This window comes from Neospora caninum, chromosome VIIb (assembly GCF_000208865.1).
Source record: "Neospora caninum Liverpool complete genome, chromosome VIIb".
NCBI classification, from domain to species: Eukaryota; Apicomplexa; class Conoidasida; order Eucoccidiorida; family Sarcocystidae; genus Neospora; species Neospora caninum.
The window spans coordinates 1,905,493-1,917,469 of record NC_018394.1 but is presented as its reverse complement, the minus strand read 5'-3'; the positions used below and the strand labels follow the sequence as shown (position 1 = coordinate 1,917,469).

At 56.8% G+C, this 11,977-nt stretch overlaps 1 protein-coding gene across 1 annotated transcript; it reads right to left on the bottom strand.

Moving 5' to 3' along the window:
• Nucleotides 1-630: 630 nt before the first annotated feature.
• NCLIV_026330 (conserved hypothetical protein) lies at nt 631-7,938 on the bottom strand (the record flags this gene model as incomplete). Its single annotated transcript, XM_003882827.1, has 8 exons — nt 631-2,527; nt 3,374-3,477; nt 3,894-3,993; nt 4,548-4,615; nt 5,144-5,289; nt 5,538-5,598; nt 6,097-6,159; nt 6,742-7,938. The coding sequence occupies 8 exons, from the start codon at nt 7,936-7,938 to the stop codon at nt 631-633; spliced, it is 3,636 nt and encodes a 1,211-aa protein (XP_003882876.1).
• Nucleotides 7,939-11,977: the final 4,039 nt, after the last annotated feature.

The following is an 11,977-nucleotide window of genomic DNA, read 5'->3' as shown; positions in this document are numbered from 1 at the left end:
GAGTATCGCAGGCGGGCGAGTGTGCTCAGCCAGAAGGCGCGACAAACCGCCACTACGAAAATCGAAAGAAATGTCCTGTCGCGAGATAAGTGGACTGTGTGAATTGCGTCATGTAAGGCGCAGCTTTGGTGACGTTTTTCTATTTCTCTCCGCTGTATGAGCCAATTTCAGACCGGCACCCTTTCCAGACAGTTCCATCACGTGTTCTCGTCAGCTGAAAAGGCAGTGTCTCGACTGCCTTTCGAACCCCCGGAGATCACTGACGTCTACGCGCAAACTGTGACAGGAATACAGGAACCTCTCTTTAACCCCGGTTTTTTGCTCTAGGATACGGCAGTCCTGGCTTTGACTGCTTTGGTCACTCGTGTCGCCGTGAAGACCGATCTGAAGACTCCAGGCTCTACAGCCAACAGAGAGCAGGCAGCTCTGCACGCTCGCGCTTTTTTCTGCCCCTCCTTTTGTTTCTTCGTCGATGCTAGGCTGATTCCTGTCAGTGGCGAAGGGCTTTGTCTGCATGCAACCTGTTTCAGCTGTTTCCACTCGAAAGCCCCTCGTGAACTCGTCTCCGCCGCCACTGACTCCCAGTGCGTCGCTTCGCGGTAGCACCTGCGCAGCGGATTTGCCTCGTCCTCACCGGCCTCCGCCGAGCTCTTGCATGCCTCGAGGGTGGGGGCTGTCGGAAGGCGTGGGCCCTCGTAACGCCGCCACCCTGCAGAGAACTTTCCTCGTCGGCTCCTCTTGGACCCCTCGAAGCCATGCAATCGGTATGGAGTGAGAAATCGCTGGGTGGATACACTTCTCCGGGATCTTTAGAGCGGCCGTGAACAACAGTTTCTCAAAGGCAAGTGGCGGCAGACGCCCACACGGACGGCGCACCGGCTTCACTTCCTCCACCTCAAACGGTTCAGTCGCGCCTTGTTCCTGGCCGCGGAGCGTCTCCTTTCCACTCGTTTCTGCGCCTGTCCCCCCCTCGCGGTTCGGCCCGTGGTTCCCCCGGGACCGGTCGCAGGTTCCCTCCACAAGCGACAAGGCGAGATCTGCGCATACGTCGGCAGGCCTTTTCGGGTGGTGACGCCCTCCGCGTTTTGAGGCACCAACACCCTCCGGTCCTGCAGGCTGGGAACCGACTTCCGCTGAGAGACCCGCGTCGGCGAACTGCTCTTTACCCTGGACGAGTAAGTCGCTTGAGACTTGCTCCCTATGCCGCAGAGCCTTCTCGCGCAGTCGTGAGATGGACGGAGCGCTCAGAGACGTGTGTTTTTTGGGTACACCCGTTCGAAAAGAAACCCTGTCGAAGGAAGAGCAGACGCAAGCGCCTCCGGCTTCTCCCGGGGTTGCTTCATTTTGCAGGTTTGATCCTTCTGTGTCTTCCGCTGATGTTCCAGACCCCCGGCCAGCCTTTGCAGTTACTCGGTCGATAGCTCCCCTTGACACTCCACCTTTTATGCTTTCTTCTCTGTCCTGTTCAGGAGGACAACACTCCCCTCGAACGGTGCATGCGCTCCCGTATTTTGCTTCCAAAGAGAGGCTGTCCCTTTCGCTGGCGGCTAGGGCATCCAGCAGCAACGGACTGCCTCCGCACGGAACCGAGCCTTTCGCTGTGTGCGTCTTCCCTGCGTCGCCGTTCGGCGCTTCCCCTGTCGATTCGTCGCGATCGCGTGCCGCTCCGTTCCCCTGCGTCCTCGAGGCAACACCTCCATCAAGACCAGAGGCAACAACGGGGGCCGACCGGGGGCCCTCGAAAGCCAGACGCCTCGTCGTTTGTCGCCTCCCGCGCGCCTCTCCAGGCAACGGCGCGACTCGGGCCGACACAGCTGGATGCGACAACAACGTCGGCACCTGCGGCGCTTCCGCGCTTGACTCGCGGTGCACTGACCCTCCTTTTCCACTCTCGTAGAGTGGCGGAAAGGAAACCAAGGCGCCTGTGACGAGGCTTCGCCGGCTTTGCTGTGGTTGGTGACTCTCGGTTTCTCCGGGGTGGGCGGAAGGGTTGCGTCTTGGACATGTGGCGAAACTCAGTTCTCGTTTCCTTGGGTCTCTCTGTCTGTGTCGCGTTCGGTGACTCAGAGGCTTCTTCGCGAGGCAAGTCAGGGAACCTCGTGTGACGCGTGCATCCTGGACATTTCCCGAACAAAAGGGCTTTGAAGCTCTGGCGGTCTCGAGAACCGTCTCGAAACACGTGTCACTTGCCGGTTCACCTTCGGCCTCACAGCCGCGGAAACGAGAGAGACCACTGCTGCTCTCTTTGTCGAGCGTTGACAGGCGACAAGAAGGGATTGCACCTTCGATGTCTCCTTCGTCGGCGGTGTCTCCCACATCCGCTTGGCCGATGGCTGAGGGGTCGACTTGGCGAGGGCTCGGAGAGCGGCCGCTAGTTGGGCTCCAAGCCCCTGCGGAAGACAGGGGAGGACGCTGCGCACCCGAGGCAGTCTGCGAACCGTCGGAGCGGCTGGGGGATCCACCGCAGTTTTGCGCATCTTCCGCCAACGGCGAATCGCCCCCACTCGCTGCGCTCCGCCCGGTCCGCCTGCACGAAAACCCACCTGAAGCCTTCCGCGTCAAGGCCGTTCGCCAAAGAGCTGGAAGAATGCGGGAACTTCGCTCGTGCCTGGCACGCCGGCTGAGAGCTGACCAGCGGGGAAAGCTGAGAAGAGGCGCGACGACGTCGTCCAAGTCTGCTGACAAGTGTGGAGCTTCGGCCTGGCCGTTGTGGAGCCTCACAGAGAACGCGGCCGACACTGCGGCCTTTCGATCTGCGATGTTCTCGTAACCGACCAGTGTCTTCTCCAGAAAGCACATTTCCCTTGTTGCCTCGTCCTCTTGACCCATGCGAAACGCCGCGTGGCTGCATCCATCGGGGTGTCGACTTGCGAGAGCCAGAAAAAGCGGGGGTTTCGTCTCCGACAAAGGGACGAGCCAAGACGGAGAGTCACGTCTTCTCAGGGCGTCGGAAAGCTGGCCTCGGTTCTCGGTTCGGATCGATGCCTGTGCACGCCAAGCCTGGACTGTGAACGTTTGTAAAAAAACGGCGTCACGCGCGTTTTCCTCACCATCTTCCTCCGTGCCTTTTCCACGACCGGATGCCGGTTCGCGGTCTCTAGCAGATCGTCGAGGGGGGGAGTCCCCTCCACCATTTTGCGTGTCGCCGTTGAAGCTTGTATCTTCCCCCGCCGTCCCACGTGCATTTTTCTTCCTGCTCGTCTGCTGCTTGCAGGCTGCCTCGACTCCTCGCTCCTCTTGTCCAGACGAGCGACTGAGTGTGCCGCCGTCAACGTCGTTGGGAAATCTGCTGTCTCCACTTCTTGCTACTGGAGGAAACTCATGCCCTGAGAACGCCCCACACGGCAGACGGAGAGTCGAAGGCCTGGCGCACCGGAAAGCTCGTGCGCGTGGCCACGGAAACCGCGGAGCGAGACAGAGAGCGGGAGGGACGGGGTCCGCAACGTCGATGCAGTTGTTCACATTCCCGGCCGAGTCCTGAAAGCGCAAGGGGAGAGACGCGCCGGAAAGAAAAGTTAGGGAATCAGAAAGGGAAAAGGAAAGAGAGGGAAGAAGGGAGAGAACGGCAAAGGTCGAAGGACATCTCCATGCCGGTGCTCACATCCTTCTACCTGTGAGAAAAAGAGAAATCCTGTTGCGGAAGACACTCAAATGTACACATGACGGGCGAAGAGACACGCATATACACCCATTCTGGAATAGTACCGAAGTTTCACTCAGTCCCCAAAAGGGAAATGAACACTTCTAAAAAGTCATAGCTGCATATATATATATATATATATATATACATATGTATGTATATATATACATATGTATGTACATATATATATATATATATATATATATATATATATATATATATATATGCATGCGTATCGTGTGGCGTCGCTTACCGCCACTTGGGCATACTGCCCACTGCATCGGTAGCTGCCGTCGACAATAAATTTGAAGAGATGGTGCCCCACGGTGTACGGACGTGCTGCCGTGTAGCATCTGCCAGAGCAGCAACATACAGCGAAAAAAGCCGTGTCGAAAACGAGGCCGTGTACTTTGACCAAGAGGCTGGTCAGGTCCCCGCTTCCCTTGGCACGCACGCCTATATTTTGCCGAGGATCATGAAATGATGAAACAGGCACGGACTGGCGAGACGCAGCCGGACACACGGGACACCCGTGTGCTTGCGTCCACATACACAGCTGGTTTTTCCAACCCTGTTTCTGTGTACGGTCGCTCTTCGTGTGTTGGCCCATGAAGCTGGCGTGCGTCGATCCCCAAATGCATTTGTGATCTACCTCAGGGAACCCCGGAGACGGTCGTCCATATTACACAGAACACGTGCCAAGGGTAGGGCGAGAGAACGTGATCTGTTTTGGCGACGCGTCAGCGTACGACTGTCGCCCCGGTGAAACAGAACGCCTTGGTTTCTTCTGTCTGAACCTACCGGCGCTGTTCAGGGCAACTATGCTCGTTTCTTCAAGACCAAGGACAGGAAGGAAGAAAGCACAGAAGGAAAAGACACGCCACACTCCACCGCGCGTTTCCCTTACCTCCGTACGCCGCAAAACCGCATCGACACACGCTCTTCCCACGGTCGGTCGCCGAAGGCTCCGACCAGCTGCAAGCGACACATCAAAGCGTGCGCGGGTCGAATGCGTGTCCAGTGTGAAGCACTTTTTCCTTACTGATTTCAGTCCGATCTCTCGTGTGCGCATCGCTGCGTATCCCTCTCTCCGGAGGAAGACCTCTGCGTGTTGAAAGCTGTCGCAATGCAGGTGCACAGCGAGTGTCTCGAGACGAGTCAAGGGGTGTGTACCGATGCCTCTTTTCCGCGTTCGCGTATTCGTTGTTTGCTAGCTATTCTGCATGCAAAACCCAAAAGCCCAGGTGTCTCGCCTGTGGACCTCCGAGTTGCGTTTCCTGTCTAGGTCGATGCGAATGCTTCGGCGACGCCTTCCCCTGTCGCCGTCCAGGCGTCTTGCCCAACGAAGTGCATCCCTTAAAATTTGGAGTTTGCAGCCTTCGACAGGGCTGGCACCCCAAACCGTAAAACGGGGATCGCTCAAGCCCGTTCGGGGAAAAGATTCGAAATGCACGGGGAAGACGAAGGAGAAGCTGGCAGTCGAAACCAGACGTGTGTGCTCACCTCGACGTTCCGCACGCCCTGTCGGCCGCCGCGGGGGCCCTCGCTACAGGCGTCGCGTTCTCCGTTCACCTGCGCGATGTCCTCCTCACGGAGGGTCAAGACAAGGCAGTGCATTTCTTCTCGGAGAATGCCTCGAAGACGGGAACCTGAAACACACCACCCACAACGGAACCGCGACAGCGCGCCAAAGCATCCGGAAAGGCTCAGACCGCGTCTGATACGGGGAGCGGGGTTAAGCAGAAATAAGTAAAGGCGTAGGGGTGCGCGAGGCGCGTGCAGAGGCTCAAGCTTTTTCCTCTCCGAGAAAAACACAGACTGCTTCAGAGCCTCAGGAACACCTCACCAGGCAAACCGTGTTCATGGACCCGCGTGTGACGCCTGTGACGCGTTTTACCTCGGTAGATACGCTGGACTTCGACAGCGGCCAGGCTGCGAATTTGTCGAATGCACCGGACCTAGGAAGACGCAGAGGTATGATCGAGGTGGAACGATTAGACTTTTCTCTGAAGAAAGCTGAATTCGAAGGCGTCAACTTCGACATGGCATGCGCCGCTGCGGCTTGACAGCAAAGGGGGAGGAGGGACAAAGCATCAGTGCCATCAGGAGAGACCAGGGCGTCATCTTTGTGGGCCTTTCACAGCATGGCCCTCACCCGCAGTCTGCAGAGACACGTGGTCAAACGGCCTGGAGCCTGCGTCACGTTTCTACGCGCAAACGACGGTCCCGGGACAAACACACGGGAACTTGGAGCGACAGGAAGACGAGGCTCAATTTATCTAGAGAGCGGAGATGTGTCGTTTGTGGGGGGCGGAGGCGCTTGCGCGCGGGCTCCTCTCCGAAAACATAACATGCTTGTAGAAAGGCACTGGGCGACGCGCTTGAAATGGAGCGTTCGGCGGAGGGAGAAGCAAGCATGAGCGGCGAAGCCGTTCGCCGATTCTTCCTCAGCTTACCAGAGCCTCAAACTCCAGCGCCGCCGACATGAAATGCTCTCGCCAGCGCCGCTGCAGCGTCTTCTGTAACCCAGCTCGACAAAAAAAGACGTTCCAAACGAGCGCGTGGACAGGGGGCAAAACGACAAGAGAAACTGTGAAGTATGCAGAGATACGGAGGGAAGATGAACGACAGCAAAAGAAGAGACAAACACGAGAAATCTGGGAAGAACAGGGAGACGAAAAGGCAGAGACTCAGGGGTCCCGGCAGCGAGGAAGAAGGCGAACGGGAGCGACGAAAGCGAGAAAATCGCCGTTTCCCGCTGAGGGTTTGTGAAGAGTGGCAGCGAAGGAAGACGACACGACAGAGCGAAGATACACCAGAAAAAAAGGAGGCGACAGAGGCGCACACCAGAGCCGAAGGCGGAAAAGAAACACCTCATTGAAGGCATGACAGGAAAGCCACAGACGGGAAAAGAGACAAGGCAGCCATGCAGAAGATAAGCGAGCCCGGGGTACAGCGCGACAGAAACACGAGGATCTACAGATAGCTTCGTGTCGTGAAAAAGGATGTATCCACGGCTTCCAGGAGGCACTGTCTTTCGTGGATTTGAGTCCATGCTTCCATGAGTCACGGAGCGAGAACATTCAGAAAAAAAAGCGTACCGCTGCAATTTCAGGATGACGAATGCGCGCTTGGCAAACCTTCGGACTCGCACATTCCGTGTTCGATAATTGGAATCGCCTTCGCGCTCCGGTGTGATGCTGGTCTTCGCTTTTGGGTTTCAGCTCGTTCTCACGAACTCTGCACTCCAGGGTATCCTCTGTAGCTTTGTCGCTTTGTTCGACTTGTTTTTCCTCGTCCGTCTCTTCCATACTCGGCTCCGTCACGTCCCTTTCACCTGGCGATGTCGTCTCAGTAGCTTCTCTGTCTCCCAAGTCGTCCCAGAAGTCACCAGAGTCTGGACTCGAGGCCGGAGAGGTTGTGCGTCGCCAGCAAGCGGATACAGAAAGTTCTGTTCCGCCCTTCGTTTCCGACTCGCACTCTCGGTCTTCTCCGAAACTACAAAGCCCCTCGTTTGACGCGTTCTGTCTCTCCTCACAAAATAACCCGTAGTCGTGTTGGGCGCGATTTTCTTGTTCAATTTCCTCTTCTATTTTGCGTCCAGTATCTACCAGAGCTGGACCGAACACTGAACTCGACAGAGAGTTGCCGCATCCATAAGACGCATCGGCCCTCAGACAAGACCTCTCGACGACTGCACACATCTCAGCCGTCAGCGTTTTGGTGTTCTCTGTGCATGTGGCCGATGACTCAAGGATTGTTGGCGGCAAACACCTTTCAGAGGGTTGGTCCACGTTTTCCGTCCGGAAAGCGGTACCTGATTGCCGGAAGGCTGCGCCTTCCGCAGCAGTGCTTCCCGAATCTGCCATAACCTCCGCAAAGCGAAAGCCATCCTTGGAGGCTGAAGACGCCTCGCGAAAGATGGCGACTGTTTCGAACAGTTTGTTGTCCCTCTTTGCTTCTTCTCCGTATCGCTTCGTGGCGTCCAGGTAACCGGGGAAAGCACTCGGTTCCAGGGAACAAAGACAGGAGAGTGTCTCTCCCGGCGCGTCTGTGCCTTTCGTTTCCGTAGGCCTCTCGCTTGGTACAGCAGCTTCTCTGCGTCTGCTCACTTCGACTGAGGGCCTGAACGGCCTTTGCATGACGACACTCTCTCCCATCACGATCTCCTGCTTCAGAGAGACATGACCGCTCTTTGCGACTCCGCTGCGTTCATATCGACGAACCGAAGAGGACTCCAAAGCATCGAGCCCCGTGTTCCAGGCCATGCTGCCGCTATACGAAAGAGAGGACGACATTTCCTTTCTTTTCGTTTTGCCGAATTTAGGCCTGTCCACAGGCTGCCAGCCCCCACGCCCCAGGGGGCTGAGCGTTTCTGGCCGCAGGATGTGCCCCGAGCGGGTTGCTCCTGTTTGAACTGTCGCTGCTGAGGCACAGTTTTCTGCAGGAGCGAACTCACAACGACCGGGAGTTTCATGAACCTGCACAGGAGCAGTGGATACTAAGGCCGCGCAGGTGGTCTGCGGCGCCTGAGGAATGCGGATCCGGCAGCCGGCGGATTCAGACAAAGACGGAGACGAAGCAAAATCGGCAGCTTTGACGGCAGCGGCACCAGAACTGCGGAGAGAGGTGTGAGACGCGGTACAGGCCTTCAGCTCGCAGCGTCGAGACGAGGGTGACGGACTTAACAGCGCTTCTGAGGACGATAAAGGAACTGCCGGAGCGTGTGTTGGACGCGTCGCGCACGTTGGAGTGACCAGGGGGACGGGACCGACGCTTTGAACGGCAGATGGCTGGAACGACTCTGGAGTGGTTTCCACGGGGATGGAAGAGCAAGTCGATGGCGACGGCAAACACGAGAGGCCCCGATCTCTAGGCGAAGGGGTTTTCAACTGCATAACCCCTGGAGGAAACGCGAACGTATCGAAGTCGAGCGACGCAGCTGACCAGTCTTCGCATTGTTCCTCTTCATGTTTGTTCGAGGGGGACAGGAGCAAGGGTAGCCAGCAACGAGGCTGCCGAAGCGGCGAAGACTGGAGAGCGGCGCGGCCAGGTGTAGAAGAAGAGAGAGCTGACGCAAGGGTGTCCGACCGGAGCGAGGCATCACTGGTAGAGAGAGACGGCAGAGGTCGCGCATGCTCCGAACACGACGATGGAAAGGACCGCCAAGCCGGCGCGTCTGTGTCTGCTTTCGGCGTGCCTTGTGTCGCGAACGGCAAACCTGAAGGGAGTTGAAAGGCGGCTGTCGGCAACGAGTAAGCGTGGGAAGGAGGCGAAGCTGAAATGCCGCAGCAACCTCTTCGAGAAGGAGGAAAAGGGAACCCCGAAGGGGTGAGAGATCCAAAGACTTGACTAGGGCGTCGAATGGCAAGAGGCGTGTGCGTTGCCGAGAAATCGGCCGATGAGACGGACCTGTGCCTCATCGTGAGACAGGAGAGCCAGAGTCCAGGCAATCACCTCTGACTGTCACTCGGCCTTGACGCATATTGTTAACAAAGAAACGCCGAATGCTGCAAGGGGATACACGCAGTGGAGATCGACGTCTTCACACCAGAACTGCTCGGTGTTCACGTGGCGTCACTGTGTGTACCACTGCAGAAAGCCCCATGTTGTCAACGAGAGAGGAAGCCCTAAACGCCTCAGGTCAAGATGTGGCATCCAACTCCGTGACAAACCTTTCTAGGAGGGTTTAGACTGAAACAGGCAGTTCCCTGTAGGTTGGAGTTTCGCAAGAATGGACTCGGGCGGAAACACAGAGACTTCTGTCATACAACGGCTGCGCCGGCGTGCCTGGGCGACGGCCTTGCCGCAAAGAGAGTGCGGATACGCTAAATGTCTGATGGTAAAGCCCTTGAACCTCCTGATGCGTGGAGGCATGGAGAGTCAAGGCATGCCTATGTCGGAATAGCGAGGTCTCACTCAACGATGACTCCCAAATTGAAATGACAGGCGGCAAAATCTGACCGGCCTTCTCCTGTCTACCGGAAGCATGCCTCGAAGTGCCCAAGTCGTCGGCACACCTGAGGCAGGAGAGCTTGGCAGCTTCCCGACACCCTGACGGTTTGGCGCTCAGAGGGGAAGGACCGCCGGTAGAGTATGCTCGTGAAGGCACGGAGTCGACGAGGAAGTCGCGGTTGACCCGCACACTAACATTCCGTTTCCCACTCTGGCGTGGGCGCGCACAGCTCAGCGCATATCACTCCCAAAGTGTTCCTTTAGAGGCCGCTCGTGGACCCGGACTGAACTAGTAAACAAGTACGTTTGAGGTCGCGGGAGAAAGAAGGCGAGTCGATTACAGCCGCCAAAACTCTACGACAGAAAATGGAATCACGACGGCACCGCGGGGCAACGGTCTGCGATAGTGGAAACTCCAGTTTTTGTTCTATGGTACAATTGCGTTTGCCCGTGCAGAACTCTGGCATGCTGTGGGGGGCGCTGGAGCCAGAGCCGGGGCGATGGAAAGGAGACAGCCCTGGATTGTCCTGGCAGCTCGCCAGAGGGTCGGATCGAGGGCGCACGGCTACGCGCTCGCTTCAACGCACGTGCACTCTTCTAGAGGGAGATGTCTCCACGGTGCGAAACCCCGGAAGTCACGCCGATGTTTCCCTTCAGCGGGTCCAGCGGGCCTGCCATCTTGGCTGTCTAGTACGGCAAACGGCAACAGCCATAGCGAACCAAAGAAAGGCTCTAGGCTGTAGGACGAAGTCGCGATAACGACATCGGAATTCCGTGTTCAGGAAGACACCGTCAACGGTCACAACCTCAACGTGAGCTGGTGTCGCGGCACAGTTTCGTCACGCCGTCCTCCTTGCGAAAGGGAGCGGCGGGGAGGCCAGAGAGAAGCAACTTTCCAATAACTGATACAAGTTCTGGGGTCAGAAAGTCATGCACACTGGTTACGAACGGTGGAGACACGCGACAGAGGCTTAAGATCGCCTTGAACAATGAGTGGTGCGAAGGGGTAGCGACTACACGCTTTGTTCTTTCCCAAGGCGGAGACAGTACTTTGAGAAAGCGAAGCCGCGACTCTAGTGGCTCTCAAGAACGGTAACAGCACCGACCATGGAGTGGGCTAAGAAGTGGAACAGGCTGTCTTGGCAAAAAGCGACCGTGAAAGGAGAGTCGGAAAATAAGAATACCGTAGGTCCGGGACCACAGCAGCCAGCTTCAACTGAATCGGGCAAAAAGTAGACGAAGAGTAGAGAACGGAATGGCCTTTCCAGTGGCTCGGCGTGGAGCCTGGTGTCTGGTCCACAGAAGAGCACTCCAAGGAAAAGGCAACAACCCGGAATGACATTTGGCTGTTTTGTTGCTTTTCTAATCGTATAGTCAAGCTACATGACACAACCGGTTACTTCAACTCTGACGCCCGTTGTTCCCCGTAATCTTTGAACCTGCATCAAAGCGGGCTTTCACGCTCCGTCGTTACTCAAGGAAAAGTCGAAAGGCCTCCGAAAGGTAACACTTCCAGCACATCGGACACGAAGCGCCGCCAACGGAAAAACGCGAGAGCTCACAAGACACCTGATCTCAGCTGTACATCCACCGGCGCAGCGACTCGATGTGACCGCCACACAAGGCCGGTTCTAGTCAGAGAAAGGCACAGTGTTTCACAAAAACATGTCGCGCACAAGACGGAGCTGACGTTCTAGATCTGTCCGTTGCCTTTGTCTCGGCCTACAGCTGTAGAGCCGTCTCGCCCGGCCGCGTTGGACGGGTAGTGCTCGTGCCGGCAACGGAGCGGCGTACGAACGAGCACAAAAACCTCCCATGGCGGAAAATGCACGCAAAAACACACAGCAGGCTCCCGTCACCACCCGAGCTCGGCGCCACACGACTTCACAGGCAAGCTTTTACACGACAAAGCGTGGCCGACCATTTGCCGACAAGTAGCACAAACAGTGAAAACTTGCTCCATGCGGGGCAAAACACTCTGGCAAGCGACCGCCTCAAAAAACGCCCGCTGCAAAGCGGGAACAGTGTGCACCAGCTGCTAGCGACCGGCTACCATAAACCGTCTGCCAATTATGCCAAGCGTTCGCAGCTTTTCAAGACGTCCACTGGAAATACCGTCCAACAGACCGCGCTATTTTAACTGGACTTGTGGGAACGCATGCTGTTCGTTTCGGTGTTGGTGCCCAGGATGAAAAACCATCGCCCGCGTGCTCGTGCACACACATGCACCGGCGACCGTCGAGCTGTGCAAACCTTGGGGGGAGAGTTGTGCCAAAATAGCGTACAGGGAAAAAGTGGATACATTCGTCCGAGTTTGGTGTGAAACTCAGGAGGCTCGCACAGTTGCACAGCAAAGACCACAGATATTTTCGCGCACGTGTG